This window comes from Anthonomus grandis, chromosome 16, assembly GCF_022605725.1.
Source record: "Anthonomus grandis grandis chromosome 16, icAntGran1.3, whole genome shotgun sequence".
NCBI lineage: Eukaryota > Metazoa > Arthropoda > Insecta > Coleoptera > Curculionidae > Anthonomus > Anthonomus grandis.
This window is the reverse complement of record NC_065561.1, coordinates 1,176,178-1,199,972: the sequence shown is the minus strand read 5'-3', so window position 1 is coordinate 1,199,972 and position 23,795 is coordinate 1,176,178. Positions and strand designations below refer to the sequence as shown.

Below are 23,795 nucleotides of genomic sequence, written 5' to 3'. Positions count from 1 at the left end.
CTCCCAGCAAAATATGGAATAAGTGTAAAATAATAAAATCGTTTCAGTGACACAAGGTTGCTCCTTTGAGATATATAATAAATTTAATATCTAAAACTGGAAAACCGCAACCTTATTTGAAAGAAACTGTGATTGCACCAATTTATAAATCAGAACCAATACACAAAATAAAAAACTAATGTCCTATTAGTCTTATGAATAACGTGGTAAAATTTTTTGAAAAAGCTTTAAAGGAGAAACTAGTCAGATATATTGTCTAAAAATCAATATGCTTTTATTGAAGGCTCCAGCAATGCTATACAATACCTAACATCAAAAATTTACAGCAACATGAACAATAGTGAAAAAACATTGGTGGTACTTGCCAAAGCGTCCGACACGGTGCCCCATACAAAACTTCTTGCAGTATTTGAATATAACGGTATCAGAGACATTAAATATTTTTGAAAGTTATTTATCTAATAGACCAAAATTAATAATTTCGTAAATAGTCCAAAAGCTGTCAAAAACGGATTACCACAAGGTACAATACTTTGTCCCATCCTGTTCAATTTATATATAAATACTCTACTAAGACTGCTGCTTAAGGGTGAAGCTATTTCCTGTGTGAATGGTACAGCCTTAATGTTTAAAGGAAGAACATGGGAGAAAGTCAGGGATTGTATAAAATTGGACTTTAAAAAAGTAAAAGAATGGTCAGCTAGTTTTAAACTATCTCTTAACATCATGAAAATACAGTATGTTGCCTTTCCTCCCCCTCCCCAAAAACAATTATTAGATCAACTTTTAATTCTATTTAATTCCATAAACATAAATCATAAAGTTGTTATTCTCATGTAACGAAATTAAGTGTCTAGGTATTATGGTAGACCAGAATCTTACATGGGCGATCCATATTAATAATGTTGCATCCAAAATTAGAAAGTTATTTGGTTGGTTATATTCTAAAAGAGATATTAAGTACCAATTTTGCTATTTTATTACATAAATCTTTAGTGGAATCTTCATTACTTTATGCTATAGTAGAATTAGGTGGAACCTATAAAACTTTAATAGGACCTTTACAAATTGTGCTGAACTACATTCTAAAGGTTATTTATAAAGAAAATAAATTATCTAGCACTGATAGCTTGTATGATGTTGGTGTCGTTAATATTCAAAGATTATCTATTCTAATAACATATATCTGTATACCTAAAAAAGAAGAAATCGTTTCGAATTACCGACATTTAGACAGCGAAAAGACATTTAGTATTACGGGCCAGTCATAAAACTTTAAATTTAAAATCTTTTAATAAGTGTATACCAATACCAATTAGAACACTGCTGCTTAATAAAATAATAAATTGATAGGGACAAAACAGGTTACACTAATGTATTTTTTTTTAATATCTACTTCTGCCTCTGATAATAACTAACAAGTTAATTAGAGAGTGAAGAAACATTCTTTTTTGAGTAGCATTGTAAATTTAAGAGCAAATTTATTTTTTTTCATTTGCACATACAGGCATTCAGTTATCTAGGTGCAGAACTTCATTAAAGACAATAAAATTAGATTTTTGGAATCGGTAAGTAAATCTGTCTCTTGAAATTATAAATTTATAATGCAATAAGAACTTACCTAACTAATTCATCCTCATTATACATCAAAGGCTCGTACCTCTGTACATATTTTTCTTCCAACGGAATCCCGTTGATATACCAAGTTAAATTGGCAGCAGGATAGGACCCTTGCGATGTGCAGTTTGCTTTAATAGTTTCATCTAGTCGATATCTTGTTTTTAGTCCGGTAATTTGGGGATCGTGCCTCGGAAGATCTACTACCTAATGATTAAAATTAAAATTGGTTAAGCTAAACCCTAAAACAGGCTATGTAGTATAAAAATGAAAGGTATGCTTTGTTTATTATTTATAGCGATTGGGATAACGAATTAACAAACTAAAAATCACACCTAAAGCTAAATAACAAGAGCATACCTAACGCAATAATATTATTCACAAATTTTTACATTTACTTATGGCTAATTTGCAAATAAGAATATCTATATTGTTAGTCCAGAAGCCGGCGACACATATGACCTCGTCATGTGCAAAGAGTGAGTGATTAATGAAAAACGATAGGGTTGTTACTCACTAAATACGATGTCTGTTTGCTGTAAACCCAAATTGGTGGTAGCAATTTTTTGCAATTAATTTTTAAGTCACAAAAAAATCGTCCGCATATCATGATTTATAAAGAGCAGGAGCTTTGGCTTTAAGCTTGTAGTATGTTAAATTAATAAGTAAGAATCGTTTGCTTCAAGTTGAGAGCTATTGCAAAATGTTGCTATCAATCTCATATTGTTGTTTTGTGTTGTATTGTTGTTTTTTCTTAAGTGACTTGGCACTCTTGATATGACTTCTTCCTATCTAGCTGTGCTTTTTAAGCAAGTAAACGAGGTCCGGGATAGGTGGGAAGACAGAGGACGGGTAAGCGAGTCTTGGGAAGAGAATGAATTTCGGGTAACTTTTACATTGCTGGATATATTGTGGCATAAAATGACTCCAGTGTTCTCTACTGAATAAGCTCCAATGTATTTGCTTTCGTGCAGCATTTGTACATTTACAGCGCTTGTTTTATATTGTGTTTGAAAAGGTGAATTATTTTATTTTATTTTAGTCGAATAAATTAGGATACGTTTTGGTTGGTCACACTTTCAGTAAATAGTTTTTTATGGTATCAAAACTCATTAGTTTTTCTTTAAAGCATGTGTCGCGCTCGTTAGAGTATTCTTGGATCATATCTATCTTCAGATCTTAATGTAGATGTTATACCACCTGGACCACCTGGAGGCACCGCAAATGTGCCTTAGGATTTTATTTTGAAATTTTTGTAGTGATTGCGTATAACATTCTGAGATATAGTAGTGTTGAGGCACCTAGGAGTTTGTAAGGAATACCTTACTCATATAGGAAAATTTTGTTTTTTAGGCAGAAGGGACTTATAGCACTACCTCCTACTTAACAAGGGATAAATGTCTTGAGCCCGACAAATGTATTCTGAACATTTTCAATCTACTACATGATCCTTACATGATCTCCTTACAAAGCCCAACATTCTGTTTGCTCTAGAAATAATGTTATCAAAGTAATGAGAAAAACAAAGCTTATGGTCCAAATAAATACTAAGATCCTTTACTAAATCAACATGCTTTAGACTTACATTATTCATTAAGCTTTTTTGGTGTCTTTAGGAATTCTCCAAAGCTCTAGAAAGCTCTATAGGAATTTCAATTCTTTCGGCAAACGTCTGACTCTGACTTCTATAATTTGTCTATATGTTTGCAGAAGAACTACCATATCAGAGGATCACAGTAAGATGGGGTTAATATTGTTCGTTTGGGCTAGTATAATATAATTCAAAATAATCATCCATTACTCTCAAAGAGACTATATGACCAAAGGAGGGACAAAAGTAAACTCAAAGTCCAAGTCTCATAAATCAGCGTCTATTAAAAATTACGCGTTTCGCCCCATTAGGGCATCATCAGACTTATCGAAATACAAAAACCACACACTGAGTCACACTAACATAAATTAAAACATTAAAAGAAAATACGTTTACACTATCTAGTATACTATACATTATATCTGCATATTCAAATACCTTTCATCCCCTCTCTCTAGTTTCGAATTATCTAAGTTACCTGTTTGTATAGGTGCAAAAAAGTCAAGGTATTTTGATGAATCCGTCTATGGGTTTCCCCTTCTGTACTTTGACTTGATGGAATAACCAACAATTCTTTTAATGCCTCTAGGAATATTATTTTTATCTATCTTTTACCATTCGTGGTAAATAAAAATCCAACAGACATGCACCTTAACATAATCCTAAACAGTTTTAGTTCGAAATTGGTTCTAAACGGAACCCGCGAATAATGCTAAGTTATATTTTATATTTTTAAGCCTTGTATACTAAAGATGAAAAATAAACTCGCATTTTTCAAACAGTCACAGTGGGGTACAGACTTTTTCTACTGAATATCATGAAGCAACATTTATTAACGTTAAGAGACATGAAATACATTTGGCACCAAAAAAATATATATTAATATCATTTTGCGAGTGGCTGCTCACGATTACTTAGATATGAGTTAATCCAAAATGATCCAGTGATGCGAAGCTTTGATAGTTAATGAATCAAAATGGAATGATTGACCTTGTCAAAGGCTTTACTAAAATTGGCATGAATGGCATGTACCCCATGGCCTTCATAAAATAAACTAAAATTGAAGTTAGTAAATATGAATATGTTGATAACGACTGAGCGACAACACAGACACACAACCGTGTTGTGGATCAACCAAAATGAACAACCTCGATATTGTAATGAAATTCGGGAATACACTTTTATTGTAAACGTCAAAAACACTAACCTAATTCGCCTTGACTGTCGTTTAATTGTTTCCAAGGTAAAAACTGACTAAACAATTAAAACTGAATGAATTGTCATGAAGCGCGTCCTTTTTAAAACCCGATGAAACAGTTTCGAAATATTTGGAATTATCTTCATTGTTTTTGCCGAAAGGACCAATAATTTTAGGAGAATACTAACAGTCAAAGCAAGCATGTATACAAATTTTAGAAAATTAGAACTACAGGGATTTACAATAATATAACCTAAATAACCTAAATTGGGGCCAAAATGGGGCTCTCGAACAAGATGAACTACTTAAAAACTAAACACTATAGATAAAAATAACAAACCAAACATAAGTAGAACCCTAAAGAAACCCTACGAATCAACTTTAACTATAGAATACTAATAAGATTGTACAAAAACTAGAAGAATAATTAACGTATTTACATTTTCATAATACTGCTCTCCTCTTCAATCAACATGGGACCACCTGAGTCATGATAGAGCGCTAGCCGGACGATGTTTACAATTTTCATCTTCGTTGTCGGATGTTGCTGAATACGGTACACCACGTCGTTGATTCTGGTGACCACATTTAATGGAACTTCCCAATCCTTCTGGAGCTTTGGTGACTTGGCCTTCGTCCTCCGTGGATTGTATAACCAGACTATATCCCCAGGATTAAAACCGGTAGAATTTGCCTTTATGTCATAACGTGATTTCATCCTGTTACTTTCTAGATGAAGTTTATCCCGTGTTGGTTCCTAAACAATTTGTAAACGCTCTTGTAAATGGTCGATGTACTTCTCTAGGGTTTCAGACTTATGAGGTCTTCCAGTAATAATGTCCAAAGGTAAACGAAGTTCATCACCGTAGACAACTTTTGCCGGAATTTTTTCAGTTGACTTGTGGATAGAAGAACGATATGCCAATAGGAATGGTTGTATACAGGTATCCCAGTCGGTTTGCTTAGAGTTTACCACCATCCTCAAATAGGTTTCAAATGTGAGGTTAAATCTTTCAACCATTCCATCAGACTGAGGGTGTAGTGGTGTTGTACGGGTCTTATTGATTCCCAGCAACTGGCATACTTGTTGGAATATTTGTGACTCAAAGTTCCTTCCTTGGTCTGAATGTATCTCTTTGGGTACACCAAATAGACAAATCCAGTTCTGGAACAGCACTTCAGCTACTGTCGTTGCTTCTTGGTTTGGAATCGGATAAACCTCGGGCCACTTACTAAGATAATCCATAGCAACAAGAGCATATCGGTTTCCGGAGCTACTAGTAGGAAAGGGTCCTGCTACGTCTATAGCAATTCGTTCAAAGGGTGAACCAACAAGATACTGCATCATCTTTCCTCTTGTCCGAGTTTTTGGGCCTTTGCTTGACGAACACTGCTCACACTGTCAGCACCAGCGTCCAACATCTTGATGACTGTTCAGCCAGTAAAACCGTTCTCTCACGTTTGCCAAGGTTTTACTAACTCCAAAATGTTCTCCGCCGATACCGCCATGAACAGCTTCAAGAACTTCCGGAATCCGTTTTCGAGGAAAGACCGTCAGATATGTCTTTTCTTTTCCATCTACGCTCTCCCAGACTCTTTTTAACAATCCATCTTTTATAACCAATGAATTCCATTGAGACCAATAAGCTTTTAGCTGTGGAGATTTGTCAGAAATGTCTTTCCATTCTGGTTTTGAAATTTCTCGAGATTTCAGTTCGTAAATAAGACCAAATACTGGGTCATCACACTGATCTTGGATTAAACTAGCTACATCCCACTCTTTAGAACTGTGAAGGACAATACGATTACAAGTAAATATCTTCGGATGCTGTTTTGATTCCTTTTTAAAACAATGTTTACATGTTTCAATACAGGGTCTTCTCGATAAAGCATCGGCATTTTGGTGATATGCGCCTTTCCTATGTTCTATTGTAAAGTCATACTCTTGTAATCGTTAAAGTCACCTTGCTATTTGTCCTTCGGGGTTTTTAAAATGAAACAGCCATTTCAACGAAGCATGGTCGGTTCTAAGGATAAATCGTCGACCATACAAATATTTATGGAAATGTTCAATAGCTTTTACTGCTGCCAATAGCTCTCGTCTGATGACACAATAGCTTCTTTCTGGTTTTGATAACGTTTTACTGAAATAAGCTGTCACTTGCTCGCCATCTTCATATTTTTGTGATAGAACGGCCTCAATTACAACATTACTCGCATCGGTATCCAAAATAAAAGTTTGTCCAGGAATCGGATATGTTAAAATTGGAGATGTGCATAGTGTTCTTTTTAACCGTTGAAATGCTTCTTCACAGTCTGTTGACCAACTAAATACCATTTTGTCCTCCGTGAGCTTATGTAGAGACTTTGCAAGATTATCGAAATTTCTTACAAATCTTCTGTAATAGGTACAAAGGCCCAGAAAGCTTCTTAACTGGTGTTTGTCAGTGGGTCGTGGCCAATTTTCTATTGCTTCTACTTTATCTGGATCAGTCTTGACACCTTTTTCTGATATTACATGGCCAAGGTATTAAATTTCTTTTTGAAATAAGCAACAATTCTTTTTGAAATAAACAACATTCATCCAGATAAACTAAACATGATTCCCAAGTCATTGCACGTAAAACTATTTCCATAAGTCTCTCAAAGGTAGCTGGAGCATTGCAGAGTCCAAAGGGCATGACTATAAACTGCTAAAGTCCTGTTCCAGTCGAGAATGCGGTCTTTTCCTTATCTTCTGTGTGCATCTTTACCTGCTAGTATCCACTCTTTAGATCTAGTGTTGAGAACCTTTGTGATCCTGATAGCGTGTCCAGGGTGTCGTCAATTCTTGGTAGGGGATAACTGTCCTTCTTGGTAATGTCATTCAGTCGCCGATAGTCTACACAAAATCTAGTGGATCCATCCTTTTTCTTCACTAGCACAGCTGGAGATGTCCAAGGACTCTGAGAAGGTTCTATCACTCCTTGTTTCCTCATTTCTTAAAGCATTGAGGAAACTTCTCTTTGTTTAGCTATCGGAATTCTTCGAGGTGCTTGTTTAATCGGAGCATTGTCTTCAATGTTAATTCGATGCTGCACCAAATCAGTTCTTCCCAGGTCATTATCGTGCAAGGAAAACACATCTTGATTTTCTTCAAGAAGACGTCGCAGTTTACTACACTGGTTCATGGTTAAATTGGCAGAAGATTCTTCAAATAGGTTTTGTAAACATACAGAAAAAGGTCTGTTTGAATAACGACTTCTAACAGCATTTTTCATGACTGCCACTACTTCAGAGCATACGCCAATATTCTCTTTTTGTTTCAGGTGTTGATAATATCCTTTTAAATTTACCATTCAAACCAAAACAGTAGATTTCTTCTGCGTGGATAACGTCTTGGCTGGAAAAATTCCTTGACCAAATATTTTGCAGTTTTCTATGGGCTCAATCAAAACAGTTTCTCCCTCTTTTCCTCCAGTTGTAGTATTAACTACCACCTCTGAATTTGCTGGTATGGTAATATCCTTGAATAACTTAACGACTCTGGTATTTACTTTATCTTTATATAGGTGGTGCATAAAAATCTCTTCATTTCTCGTCGTCAATATCCGGTTATATACATCCATTTTAAACTGCTGAGTATTCATAACATCTAATCCAAATATGACATTATCCATGTTTTCTGCCACTAATACTGGCTGTTGGAATGTTGTTAAGCCAATGGTGACTGTAGCTTCAAGCAATCCAAGAATCGGGATCCTTTTTCTATCCGCAGACTCCAAAATTAAATTGGGTGGTGCTGAAAACCTACAGTATGCTACGATGTTCGGCTTCACGATAGTATGACTTTATCCTATATCCACTACCATCTCACATTCACGGCCGCATATTTTTCCCGGTACTACCAAGCTCTCTCCAGGATGTGGCAGCCAGTTTAGTCTTATACGTGGGGCTTGGTAGCACCCAGCCAGCTTGAAGTTGAAGTTTTCCTGGTTCCTTGGATCTCTTAAAGGCTTCGGGCATTGACGTTTAAGGTGCCCCTCCTCATTGCAATTCCAGCATTGCAATGGTCTTAGGTTTCCTCGCTAATAATGATTTAATCTTTTTTAGGCGATCTTCGAGGTCACTTTCCGAAGTTCTGATTTGTCTTATTCGTGTCTGCCTTCTAGTTGCTTGAAAAGCTGCCTCATACTCCAGTCCATGAACCAAAGCTTCTGAAATACTTTTATGATGAGCCATTCTTAGAGCGTGGTTAGTATCTGGATCTCGAACTCCGTCAATAAAACAATTTATAGAAATTTGTTCTCGGAACTCTGTTGGGGCTGAAGGGTAAGCCAGATTTACTAATCGAGCAACATCGGCCTCAAACTGTTGGAGTTATTCCTCGGGTTCTTGTCTTCTAGATTTCAATTGAGCCTGGTACATTTGTTGTAGATGGGCTTCACCGTATCTCATCTCTAAGGTACTCACCAGTACGTCGAAATTGAGCTGATCTTCAGATGGCACCATTCTTAATATTTCTGTAGCTTTTCCTCTAAGGCTTAGCTTAAGATTGATTGACTTTTCTTCATTATCTTAGCGAATTCCCCTAGCAGCGGCCTTAAATTTATTCAAATAGGTACTCCACGCTTCTTTGCCGTCGAATTTTGGTGGCTTTACTTTCATCATTGTTTGCATTCCAGGATCGGGTTGAAGAGGAGTCCGTTTTACTTTCATCTCTAGTTCTTGGATCTTTTTCTGTACTTGCCCCAATTCTTCTTCTACCGTTGCTTCAAAGTTAGTCATTAATTGTTTCCGATTCTTCTCTAGATCTTCTTTAAGTTGTAAAACTCGTTCCTCTTGTTTTCTGTCTCGTTCCTCCTGCTCCTTTTTAAGATTATCTTTTAAATTAAGTAAGTCGACTTTCATGGTTCGAATCAGGTCTTCATTTTCTTTCTTCAGGTCAGATTTAATTGTCTTTAGTAAATCTTCCCGTTTCTTGTCTCGCTCTTCTTGTTCTTCCCTCTTTCCCCGTTTGCGGTCTCGTTTTTCTTGTTTGCGGTCTCGTTTTTTTTGTTCTTCCTTCTGTTTACGGTCTCGTTCTTCTTGTTCTACCTTTTGTTCGTCAAACTTCCTTAATAACAGCTCCATCAATTTCTCGGTCTCCATCTTGGCCTGACTTCTTGTTAAAGGCATTCACTAAAATATCTTTCAAATATCCTTTTCTTCTGACACCAATTGTAACGAAATTCGGGGACACACTTTTATTGTCAAAGTCAAAAAAACACTAGCCTAACTGGCCTTAACTATCGTTTAATTGTTTCCAAGGTAAAAACTGACTAAACAATTAAAACTGAATGAATTGTCACGAAACGCGTCCTTTTTAAGACCCGATGGAACAGGTTCGAAATATTTAGAATTATCTTCATTGTTTTTGCCGAAAAAGACCAATAATTTTAGGAGAATACTGACAGTCAAAGCAAGCAAGTATACAAATTCTAGAAAATTAGGACTACAGGGATTTACAATAATATAACCTAAATAACCTAAATTGAGGCCAAAATGGAGCTCTCGAACAAGATGAACCACTTAAAAACTAAACACTATAGATAAAAGTAATAAACCAAACGTAAGTAGAACCCCAAAGAAGCCCTACGAATCAACTTTAACTACAGAATACTAATAAAAATAGTACAAAAACTAGGAAAATAATTTAACGTATTTACATTTTCTAAATAATATTATAAAGTATTTTTTTGCTATTTCTACATAAGCATTTAGCATCATTGCAACAGACATGTTGCAAGCAAACTGTCCATAGTTCCACGGCAATGCTAATTCTAGCCTTTCAATGTTTTAAGGTAATCTTTGGCCATTATCAATTACAGAATTTAGGCCGCGTTAATAGTCCAAATTTATTCAAAATCATAGGTACGAACATATAGCTAAAGTTACATGTAACAATTAGTTCTTACGAATTTTCTAATTAACATTTGAAAAGAAAATGCTGCTGTTTTATAACTTAAAAAATAGGGCACTCAATTTAAACTTTTTGGTTAACCTTACCTTATTAATTATTTATTACCCCGCATTAATTATTTACAAGTAGATTGACTGTTTTTAAGTTGCCGTCTTCCTGGAGACTTTTTCATCCTTGTAATCAGCAACAACCTCCCCATATGACATTTTCTCAAATTTTGGTTTAAAGCTCGAAAACAATTAATGCAATCGGTAAATTATTAGTGTAAAAATTATACCTGAATAAATTGAGTAAACAAATAATGTAATAGCGCAAAATTTGTGCCAAGCAGCTTCATTATAAACTAGAGGATAATTTACGTTTTTGCGCTTGAGTTGCATCAATAACACATTCTGGCCAGGAGGCTCGTAACTCATTCTGTTACGACTTTACCGAGGTTTTTAAGTGCGATTAATCGTGACCCAATCAAGTTTTAATAGGAAACCGTCAATTTTTGACATTTAATTGGTTGCTTATTATCGTATTTGTCCTATACCCTATACGCATGGAGAAGAAAAACAGTTATAAAAAAGCTGACTCCTACTTAAAGAATAGATAGATGAATACACACTTGAGCGCACAATGTATGTGTGTTCAAGTCATGTGTGGTTAATTAATCTTCGGCCGCATGCGTGTGTTCTCAATTCGCGCCATGTTCGCACTAGTAATTTAATAGTAGTTAAAATGTCGTCAAGTGAGGATGAATTTTTAATAATAAGTTGTGCTGCATTACCAATAATGTATGATTTACTAAAGAAAGTGAAGCCGAAAAGGCAAAAAAGGCGATGGTGGATAACACAATTATACAAAAATCGACGTCAATATACCGGATCTGGGCAATTCAGGAACTTCGTCCGCATGTCATCATAAGACAAGTTGGCATGATTGGGAAACAGAAGACAACTAAAAAACTAAAGTCAACAAGTTAATATAAGAAATACACAAAATGAAAGTACGCGAGACAGACAGCTGCACGAAGAACGTCTTCACTACACTACGGACCAAAAACCGACAAGACTTAGGCTCAACCCATGTGCGTTTGAGGTCGCGCGCGTGTGTACTCAAACCATGTGCTCTCAAGTGTGTACCCGGCTTTAAGGGGACACGTAATTGAACTGTAAAAGATTTATGAAACCTTCCTTTAAAAAATGTTGTAAAAATACGATAGTGGGTTTTTTCAGTACTTAACGAGAAAATTAACTTTTAACCCGAAATAATGGATTATTAAAATTTACTTATCAAAAACTTATCAAAATATTTTGGCTTACTTTTCCAACAATATAAATTCAGTCGCTCTTTTAATGAATTTAAATTCCTGGTATGCATGAATTGTAAAAGCTAAGCCTATGTTTTACATTTTCTGTTCATACAGGTTTTATCAGATATTTTCCTAGAAAAGACTTTAATAACAATACGAGAGATTAATTAAAATAGACAGAGATTAAATTGTGTTTTTTTAAATGGATTTAATTTTGTTACGGATTCTAAAAGTGATAGAACAGGGCAAATACGTTAAGGATATCTATAATACGAAAATCAATTAAAAGCCATATTATTATCCGAGAATGAGGAGTTTTATCAAACTTACGGAGTAATATCAAACTTAATAAAACAGGTAGTAACAAAATATTATTTTTGTTATGTTTTAAATTTTAATGAGATGAAAAGTTCTATATTTATTGATAGGTGAAGTTACTAACAAGCTACACTAAGTTGTTTTAATTTTTACAGCTCTGATGATGGACAAAACAGTTCGGCGAAATACGCTTAATCTAGCATCAATAACATAATTGAGGGACTTTGACTTGGAATTTTCTTTCCTATGACTGTTAGAGAATAACGAACTTTTTATAGAATGTAAAAAAAGTGGTTTCTATTTGTGTAGTGAAATTCAAACGCATTACAGCCACAGTTATTTAGAAAGTTATTGACAAAATTTAAATTTTTGTGTTGATTGATTGCCTAGAGGATTGACTAATTGGTTGACTGATTAATTATTGAATATTGGTTCAAAGGAAATGCTCGAAGTAGACATCGAAGAAATTAGAAAGGGCTTGTGCCAAATTAAAACCAAAGAAATACAGACTGACAATAGAAATGATTAAATATGGCGGAAAATTGTACTGAAAATAATAAAAGAAGTCTTTAATAGCGACAACAAGAGAGATAACACCAAGTTCGAACATAATGCCAGAATACAGGCATAAAGAATACAGAATACAGAATATCGTTGAACATTTTACTGTATACAGGGTATACGGTAAAATGTTCAACAATTTGCAATTTACTAATGACATTGTTTACCTCATCGCTAGAGAATACTGGCGTCACGCGTCTGCAAAATTGGAGATTTTATCAGAAACGATGAACAAATTGCAGACAGTCAAGAAATAACCAAAAACGTCCAAGAATATATATATATATACTAACAAGTAACTATATATATATACTATAAATATTTACTATATATATTTATTTACTATAAATTTATATACATATATATATATATATATATATATATATATATATATATATATATACAGGGTGATTCATTAATATTGCACGAAAATGAAATGCCAGTTTTTTTGGGTTAAATTATGACGAAAAGTTCCTATAAACATATGTCCGAAAGTGCTTCGTTTCCGAGATACAGGGTGTTCAAATTTTCTTAAAAAATCGATTTTTTATTAATATCTAAGAAATGCCTTTGCTGTTTGCAATGTCATTTACACCATTTCTGGATATCTTAATGATGGATCTTTTTGACATATGACAGTTGATTTGTTATTCCAGGGACGTGCCCACGGGGTAAGCGGGTTAGGTTTTTTGTACAAAAAATAGCACCTAGTAGATTTTTTGAACCTCCTGTACATTTTTTGGATGACGCAACTAAAGATGGAATTGTTTTAACTCTTGGGTGTTTTTCGTATCTCCCTCCGTTTTCGATAAAAAAATTAAGAATTGCTTTTTTGCATCCCTCTGTAAAAATACAAGTAAATGCTTTTAAATCACGCAAAAGCAAAGAAATAATTTTCTTCCTAAAATGTAATACTTACCTATTCATAGTGTCGAATATCAAGTACAGCATTAACAACTGCTGATCTAAAAAATACTGCGGAATGTTGAAATTGTAAATACGTATTAAACAAAATTTAGTAAATACTATTATCGTTTTAGTTTTTGTCGCATTCTTTTCGTTGCTTTGAAAATGCAATAAATAAAATACCAGTTCATTTAACATTACTAGGTGTGGCTCAGTGATAAGGTGTTGTTTTTTTCCTGTCAAGTAGACAATTTCCTCATTTTTGTCTAAAATGGAGTACACTTATAGTGAAATGTGCGATATGCACTTTGTGTATGGTCTTGCTAATGGTAATTCACAAGCAGCGAGGCGTATTTACGCGGACAAATACCCTAACCCCGTACTTCCTCATAGTCAAATGTTTACTCGCCTCCATCAACGTCTCAGAGAAAGTGAAAGTTTTAAAAAACTTACAGTCGACAATGGACGACCCCGCACAGTTGCAACCGCAGAAGCTGAAGAAGCAGTGCTCCACGAAATCGAGGATAATCCTTCAACGAGTACAAGACAGATTGCTGCCACTTTAAACATTAGTCAGCCAACAGTGTTTAGAATACTGAAAAATCAGCTTTTGTACCCGTATCACATCCAGCGGGTACAAGCACTTTTGCCAGACGACTATCCTCATAGAGTGGCTTTCTGTCGATGGTTACAACAAAACATTGTAGAAAATCCTCCTTTTTTATCAAAAATACTTTTCACGGACGAAGCTAATTTCTCCAGGAATTCGATAATGAATTTCCATAATAATCACATTTGGGCAGATGAAAATCCACATGGAATAAGTGAAAGTCGCCATCAACACCAATTTTCACTGAATATTTGGGTTGGAATCATTGAAGACCACTTAATTGGTCCTTTCTTTTTGCAACAAAGGTTAAGTGGAGAAGTGCATCGGCGTTTTCTTCAAGAGGAGTTGCCAACACTATTAGAAAACGTCCCGCTTGACTTAAGGTACCAAATGTTTTTCATGCATGATGGCGCTCCGGCGCATTTCAGCTTAATTGCTCGACAGTATTTAGATAGAGTATATCCCAATCGTTGGATAGGTCGTGGAGGTATACAACCCTGGCCTGCGCGATCTCCCGATCTAAATCCAATAGACTTTTTCCTCTGGGGCCACCTCAAGCAATTAGTTTATACCACCCCCATCGAAAATGTTGAAGAATTAAGAAATCGTATTATTGCAAATTGCGATATTATTCGAAACACGCCAGGGATCTTTGAACGTGTTCGCCAGTCAATGCGTCGCAGGACAGACGCATGCATTGCAGTTGGAGGCTCATTTTGAACAACTCTTATAGCGTACGTTTCTTAGTCCATAACTTTTCATTACCTTCATCAATTTACTAATGTTTATTCTAAGAATTTAATTAATGTACCTAAGTTTAATTAAAACTATTTTTCAACAGGTAGTACAGTTAATGTCATGTCAAAATTCCAAATTACCGTATTTACTATTCTTCACCCTGTAAATCGATAAGTAGGCATTTTATTATGTTTATTCAAGTTTTTTCAAACGTTTGCATTAAACTAATTTTTTTATCGAAAACGGAGGGAGATACGAAAAACACCCAAGAGTTGAAACAATTCCATCTTTAGTTGCGTCATCCAAAAAATGTACAGGAGGTTCAAAAAATCTACTAGGTGCTATTTTTTGTACAAAAAACCTAACCCGCTTACCCCGTGGGCACGTCCCTGGAATAACAAATCAACTGTCATATGTCAAAAAGATACATCATTAAGATATCCAGAAATGGTGTGAATGACATTGCAAACAGCAAAGGCATTTCTTAGATATTAATAAAAAATCGATTTTTTAAGAAAATTTGAACACCCTGTATCTCGGAAACGAAGCACTTTCGGACATATGTTTATAGGAACTTTTCGTCATAATTTAACCCAAAAAAACCGGCATTTCATTTTCGTGCAATATTAATGAATCACCCTGTATATATATATATATAACTTTAGGCGGTCACTGTGGTGCAAAATTCACGCGTCTGCAAAATTGAAAAATAATAATTGGAAAGAAATACAGTGACCGCCTAAAGTTCCGCATAAATTCTATAAAAATTAGAGACATGATTTTTTGAGAAAACGCTCGGACCCGTCAATTTTTATTTTAAGTTGCGCAACTTATTTCACATAAATTTTTGTATTCAGAGTGGAACAAAAAAAAAGATATGACGTCATCGGTCATTTTTTTAAATGGAGCGCTATATTTTTTATTGCATTTATGAAATATAGGCGAAATTCCAAGCAAGTTTCGTATAACACACCTTATCTCAAAACTCAACTGTTTCTGAAATATTTAGATTTAAATAACAAGAAAACAAATAAGTACGTCTATTTACAAATTAAGGAAAAATCGAGGATAGAAATAAGGTTATAAACACTGCCAATTGTTTCTATTTCCATGGTTGCACTTGTAAAGAATCTCCATTTTCGAATGTCACTGTCAGTTCGAAAATTAATGGTTTTTATCAGAGTAAATTATGACTAATTTAACGGAAACCCAACGAATTGAAATTTTGATGATGCTAGGATACCGGGATCGAGTGCGCACGCAAAAAGAAGTAACTGAACTGCTTAATGCCAACAACCCAAACCATCCTATTTCTCAGTCAACAGTTAGTAGAATAGAGCACAAATTCATAACTTCAGATCACGTTAGGGATTTGCCAAGATAAGGTAGTCCAAAAATTTCTGAAGATACAAAATTAATTGTTCTGCTCTCCGTCGAAGAAAATACAAACAATGCAACTTCACAAATTTCAGTTGATAATAATATAGCCGGAACGTCAGTAAGACGCATCTTAAAAGCAAATGAATACCACCCTTATAACATTAGACTAATACACGAATTAAATGAGGACGATCATGATCGAAGATACCAATTTTGCGAGCAAATGATGAACATTTGCATTAATAACCGTCAGTTTGTATTACGAGTTTTGTTTTCGGATGAAGCAACTTTTTGTTTAAACGGTGTCGTAAATCGGCAAAATTGTCGGTACTGGTCAGTGTAAAATCCACACTGGGCAACTGAAGCTCATACAGAGTACCGTAAATCTATTAATGTTTGGGCTGGCATCGTGGAAAATAAAGTAATAGGGCCATACTTTTTCGAAGAAAACTTAACTGGACAACGCTATTTGATTTTTCTTCAAGAAGATCTTATCCCTGCTTTGGCTGCCTTATACCCAAACGAACAAGACCCTGCTGGCCCGACAGATAATTTGTGGTTTCAGCAAGACGGCGCACCGCCACATTTCTTTCGAGATGTCCGTAATTACTTGGATAGGAAGATGGATAGGGCGAAGAAGGACAATAGAGTGGCCGGCCAGGTCATCAGACCTAAATCCCTGCGACTATTTTCTATGGGGGTACCTGAAAAGTAAAGTTTATATTGAGAAGCCAAATAACGTAGAAGATTTGAAAAATAAAATTCGATATGAAATTAGACGTATATCACCCAAAATAATTGATAGGGTTTTACATGAGTTTATAAACCGTCTTACTTTCTGCCAAGAAGTAAATGGGGATCAGTTTAAACACTTGATACATTAATAAGAGTTTTCACAGTTTATAACATTTTTTTTCTTTCATATCCAGTTGAGTTTAGAGAAGATGTTTTATATGAAACTTGCTTGGAATTTTGCCTATATTTCATAAATGCAATAAAAAATATAGCGCTCCATTTAAAAAAATGACCGATGACGTCATATCTTTTTTTTTGTTCCACTCTGTATACAAAAATTTATGTGAAATAAGTTGCGCAACTTAAAATAAAAATTGACGGGTCCGAGCGTTTTCTCAAAAAATCATGTCTCTAATTTTTATCGAATTTATGCGGAACTTTAGGCGGTGATTGTATATATTTTGGGCATACCGTAAGAATCGACAAAGAAATTCAAACAGCCAAAATTTCGAAAAGGATTAGACTTTGTTACGGTTTCTTTTTCACATGGATCATCACTTATTTACTGGTCAATATTAAAATGCATTTAATTAGTCAAAATTTATAATATTATTATTATATCCAATAGAAGTACAAATAGAAAACCTTCTATCTAATTTAACTATTTACTCTGCATAAATTAAGTACAAAGTGAATGCACTGTATAATACAAAAGAGTGATAGCATGAAATAAATAATAAATGCCTTCTATGAATATTAAATTGATTCTTAATTTGGTACACAGGTAACTTGTCGCACTATACCATTTCATGTCTTTATTGTTAATGTTGTTGTATGTCTTCATTGTTGAATCTCCATAATTGTTCAATTCAATCAGTATTGCTAGCAGGCAGCAGTCAGGGAACATCTTGTGTGATGGAAAATATCATAGCCATTTATTCTTATCCATTCTGTGAATAATTTAGGGAATCAATTGCTGAATTTTCTTTTTGTTTTGTTTTAATGGGTCCGGTAAAGTTAAAGGGACGTCTAAAAACCGATTTTTTTTGAAAATTTTAACATAGAATGTTGAGTGTGGACAAAATATTGATAAAAAAGTGAGGATGATCCGAAAAAATACAAAACTTTAGAAATTATGAAGGTTCAATCACTTTCAGAGTCACTGTCTTCACCCAACCTAATAATCAGCTTCTCCACAACAATATCCATTGTTGGTTCTTTGTCAATGAATTCTTGCTCAAACCTTTTGGCTCGCTCACATCGAACGTTCCATTTTTCCACTGGAAATTCCTCAAAGAAATTGTCACAATACTCAATGACTTTATTAAAATTAAAATCTACATTTCTTTTCGCCACATACTCCTTCATTTCTACCCAAACCAGCTCAATAGGATTTAGGTCTGGGTGATAAGAGGGTAGCCGTAAAACCTCGTGACCATTTCTATTAAAAACGTCATCGATTTCATACCTCTTGTATTTAGGTTTGTGCATTTTTATGATGTTGTATAACTGAGGTTCTATCAGTTTCTTGTCGAAATCGATATTTCCTAGCCTTAACCATTCCTCCATCTCCGCTTTCCTGGTCAATGTTGTCAGCGCTTTATCAATTTGTTTGTTGTGGTATGGGGCGGAGCGTTGTCAATGACCACAACACTGTTTTGTGGCAAATTTGGGATGGAGTTTTTCTGAAATCCACTTTTTATAATTATCGTAGTTCATCTCTTGATGGTAGTCGCCACTCGTGCTGGTCGATTCCCACCTAATATAGGCATTGGGGACAAATCCATTTTCGCCACCGGCATGCACTATAATAAGGCGCGGCCCCTTGCTTATTGGTTTTTGAAGTCCTACCAGGGATTCATCACTCCATCCCTTCGTATGAGTATGAGTCATTTATGGATATATGTTTCATCCATATATATTATAGGTCGACTTGCTCCTCTATATTGGCGCATCGTTCTAAGAAACTCAATCCGCAGCATTCTAATGGGCTATTGTTCCATTAGAATTTTCTGGTTGTTTTTCAATTTCCTCCATCGAAACCCAATTTTATGTATTTCTTTTCTTAGACTTTCTTTACAACCTTGGTACTCCATGTCCTCTACAAACTTTTTATGGACCGTCTTTAAAGTAGGAACCTCCCTTTCGGTAACATGGTGGTTGATAATGGTTCTCCTCAAAACTCCCAAGTCCGCTTCGTCCAGATGAGTTTTAAGTATTCGATCAGGTCGCTTTTTATTGGAGGTTAAAAATGTTCTCGTACGGCCCATGTCGACTAGTTTTGCTTCGTTCTTGATTCTTTGTATATTCCTTATAGAAACACCTGTTGCTGCAGCAACACGTTCCTGAACCTAAAAATAAATAATTTTTATTGGTTAACTGAAGTGCTTTTTGCCTTTTGGGTGAGATTAAGGACCATTGCCATTGCTAATCCATTGTTCCAAGAAATTTCAGATCAAAACATACCTTTGCGAGAAGAATAACTTCTTCACCATTGCCAGCAGCCACTGATTCTGCTTGCATAAACTTCAATACGTTGCTAACTATTTCACGACTTTGTCCACTATTTTTTACTTTACTTGTAAAAGGCATTTTTAAACTTTGGAAATTACTCTTCTTCAAGACTGACTGTAGAGACCGAGAATCGATACAATAATATATTTAAAGTCTGTATACAGCCAAGATAGACTAAAACAAAACAATACTGGAAGCGTGACACGCACGTGATCATTAACTTGCAGGTGGATAGGACTGCTCTGATTGGTTTAATCGGAACTCGGAAGCGACACCTACAGTGCGGCCCGTCCACAATTCAAAACCTGCAGCGGAGAACCATCTTTTGTCCCCTAGACGTTATCAGCGCCTATCTCTCTCTGTTTTATACAATCACGTGCGCAGCGCATGATTGTGTTTATGTTCAGTCTATCTGTAAAAAGCGGTACATTACACTTATAAAAACTTTAATATATACTGACTATGCACCCGTACTAAAATCACCGATGCGAGCACCACGAGAGATTCCATTTAAATGAGTTTTTCCCGAGCGTTATCAGCGTTAGGCTACTGCGCAACCAAATCTCAGAGGCCAAGATGGTCAAGCCGTACCTATAATGAGACAGGACAGAAAATTACGATAATCGTACTAAAGTATATTCATGGAGCAGCGGCCACTGAGATAAACAAATGCACGCACGATGCACGATGCCAACGCGTGATCAATGGGACATCGTCAGGTGGCCAGGGACGTACTCCGCAGGGAGGCATATTTGAATTTAAATTAAAATATTAATTTAATTGAAAATGAAAACCATAAATTAAATTTAATTATTTTAGTACTTGGTAATTAGCTAAATTTTTTATATGATTTTGAAATTAATGTATGTTTTTTTTGAATTTAGAATTAAGTAATAATTTTTTTTAATTAAGATTTTTTTTGTTTTCGAGGTATTTGCTATCCTTAAAGCCTTGAAAAACGATTGCAAGGCCAGCAATCAGCCACATCTCAAGAATTAAGTTAAGAGAATATTTTTATGATATGAAAAATATGAGGTCACATGAGTAAGCTAACAATCGCATAAGCAAGGTAAAGCACTTTCCTTGAGCTCCAAAGGCGTACGCAAAGTGGCAACTTTATGCACCGTAAAGTTTTACTGTAATATAACTTGAGTACTATTTTATGTTGTCCATTTTCACATGAAAAACTAGTCCATGTCACTTTCGCTAGATAAGGAACTGCTATCTCCCAATGGTATTAACAGTCTCTCAACTGCTTCATCCATAATGTTATCTAATTGCCACATATTTTGTTCGACATTTTTTATGTGTGCGATATATTTTTTCCAATTTTCGGAAGTGATTCGTGCTACGGCCTCATGAAATAGCATCTGAACATCTGCAAACTTATATGTCGTATTTTTTTCTGCTACATATCCCTTAATATTAGTCCAGATAAGTTCTATTGGGTTTAATTCACAGTGGTATGGCGGAAGTCGAAGAACTGTCTTGTGATGCGTCTTGGCCATTTTATCAACAATATAACAATTGAATTTACTCTTATTACTGTTGACGAGTTTTAAAAGTTGGGCTTTTATCATATTGTCGTTATATTCAATGTTTTTTTGTTGAAGCCAACTCTGAATATCAGCTTTTTTTGAAGCTGTCGTTGGTACTTTTTCCATCTTTCGTGAATGGTAAGAGGCATTATCTAATACAATAACTGTATTGCCTTTAAGCTTGGAAAGTATTCCCTCAAACCATTTTTCAAAGGAAAGACCATCCATTTCCTCATGATAGTCGCCACTTTTTTTTGACTAAAGTCCATCAGGAACAAACCCGTCCTTACTACCAATATGACAGATGATTAGCCTTTGTCCCTTTCCTAAAAAAAAAATATTTACCAGTCTGAGTATCTATGTATAAAAATATGCAAAAAGTATAACAAATGTGTCATTAAACAACAACATAATGAAACAAAAAAGTATTGAAATATTTTAATAAATTAAATTGACACTTGAAGTGATGCGAAAGATATATTATTGAAGTAAATCTAAAAAGTCCTCTTTAAATATACAGGGTGTTATAACAAAAAAGCAACGTCGGCTTTTTGTAACCCTTTTTTTAAAAGAAGTGCTCGGAGAAGTTGATTTTTTTTATCTGCAGAAAAAAAATTTTTTTTAGTTCCACCCAGTGTTCCAGAAGACCAAGGTTTCGTTTTGTTTGTAATACTCTGTACACATTTAAATTTACGCATACTCAAATAGCGAAGAGTAATTAACCCTTTTCGAAAAGAAAATAAATTTAACGTAGCGTTTTAATTAATGTCTTAAAAAAATATATTTATTTTCTTTTTTATTTTTTTAAAATATTAAAAAAAGTACCTCTTTTAGTGCCAAAAGCTTTACTTTAGTACACTGGTAAGGAAATTTTTTTTACACGCCATGTAAAAAGTTAATTAACCAACCATCCTACATCAATTTGGCAAATTTAGATAAATATACGTATTTTTGTTCGTAAAAAAAAATTTTATATAAAATATTTGTGAGAAGTGCGTTAAAAATCGCTTCTCTCGTTCCGCCGTCCGCGTGCCTTAAACGAGCACTTTTCACACTTATATCATTGTTATTATTATATCACAATTACATTATTTTACCTGAGGGATGTTTTAACCCTGTAGATAGTCCTTTGAGAACTGCTTGACGCGAGGAAGTAATAAATTTATCCATCCAAACTTTAGATTTAGTGTGCCCAGCGGTGATCCACGTTTCATCCAAATAATATATTTTGTTATTTTCTTGACGGAATGTTTTAATTTTAGTTAAGTATTGCCTTCTCCAACACTTAATATCGTTTCGGTCCATGAGAAAACTATTTCTTTTACGTTTTCCATATTTAAAGTTTAACTTAAGGTTTTTTTTAAATTAGGCAAATCATTGTCCTTATTAACAACCCTTAATACTTTTTCTATTGTTGGAAGTTCATTCTTGAAAAAAAACTCATAAACTTTTCTACGAATAGCGTTCTTTTCGATATCAAGCAACATATCAAACGTAGTCGTTCGATTTGCGAACTATTTAGGCTCTGAAACACCAGCAGTTTTCTTATATTCGGCCACTATCCGCCGAACACTTTTACTTCCAACGCCTGTCCGACTTGCGACATTATTGGCAATATCACCTAAAGCCATTGTAGGATGTTCCAATATTTCCATTTTGTATGTGTTTAAAATTAATTCTTTTATTGCTTTATCAAAATGTCCTTTTTCACTCTCTTTTTTGGAGGGCTTAAATTAATATTTCCAGATACTTCGTCTGCGGTATCCGTACTCGACATTTTATTATTGTTAATAATTTAACACCAACAACTAACTTTAACAATAACAACCAACGACATCAAACATAATAAAACAACAACGATCACAAAATAACAAATTAACTAAAAACGCCTTTAATAACAATCAATAAACACCTAATGCTATCAAAATAAACTGGGAAATGCAACCCGACTCTGTAAAAAAGCGACATCAAACGGTCCGGATATCACATGGACCATCTGACCAATAGCAAGTGGAGCACGTGTTCTGACGCCGCTGATCACGCGAACGGGCTTGTTTGGGTGCTTGGCCATTGCTCAATGAATATAGTATAGTACAGTAGTAGATATTCCGAATAAATAATATTTGTTGACGTAAGTGACATTTGACAGTCTTTTTTATTTATAAATAAATCCGTATTTACATATTTGATATTTCAGATTTGCGTGTGGAAATTTGTGTTTATGACCTAAAGAACTGATGTAAATCCTTCAAAAATACAGAATTTTGTTACTTAAGGCTTTAAATTTACATTAATAGCATATATAATGGTCAACGTGATGCCTAGTCGCAAATAGAGTGTAGTCAAGCCGGGTATAATTGTGAATTATACGTAAGTAGAAAATACTATTTGATTTAAAAAATACAAATTTAGAAAATACTAATTTTTAAAATTTTGCATTTTTTTACTTCATCCTCACTTTTTTATCAATAAAATGTTTCTCGAAAAACTCAACATTCTATGTAACAATTTTCAAAAAAAAATCGGTTTTTAGACGTCCCTTTAACTTTACCGGACCCGCCTTATTCCTTATTAGGGGAAAAGATCGTTGGTACTTACCTTAGGATTGGAAGTGTTCTAGAAAATATAAGAACTAATTGCATTTATTTATTTCTCATGTTTTATTAAGAGAAAACAAACACAATAGACATTTTAGATTTTTAAAAAGTAAACATGTCACTGTCACTTTCTTACAGATTGTGTTTGACATTCAAATTTTGGACATTGACGTTTCAGTCAGAACACGGCAAGTCAGGGTAGTTGCACAGAATAAACGATCTCATTGGGATGAAGCTGCATGCATTTCAACAAT

The 23,795-nt window shown here is 34.6% G+C and overlaps 1 protein-coding gene and 1 long non-coding RNA gene across 2 annotated transcripts in view; both read right to left on the bottom strand.

The window, feature by feature from the left end:
- LOC126745611 (uncharacterized) overlaps positions 1-23,795 on the bottom strand; it is a 711,162-nt gene that overhangs the window by 212,957 nt on the left and 474,410 nt on the right. The window contains exon 3 of the mRNA XM_050453549.1: positions 1,622-1,824. Within this exon, the coding sequence (XP_050309506.1) occupies positions 1,622-1,824 (203 nt within the window). The remainder of the gene's footprint in view (positions 1-1,621; positions 1,825-23,795) is intronic.
- Positions 19,578-23,625, bottom strand: LOC126745617 (uncharacterized). The gene is made up of 3 exons (XR_007663614.1): positions 23,543-23,625; positions 19,875-19,997; positions 19,578-19,818 (listed from the first exon to the last, which is right to left on the bottom strand). It is a non-coding gene; the product is annotated as an uncharacterized LOC126745617 (long non-coding RNA).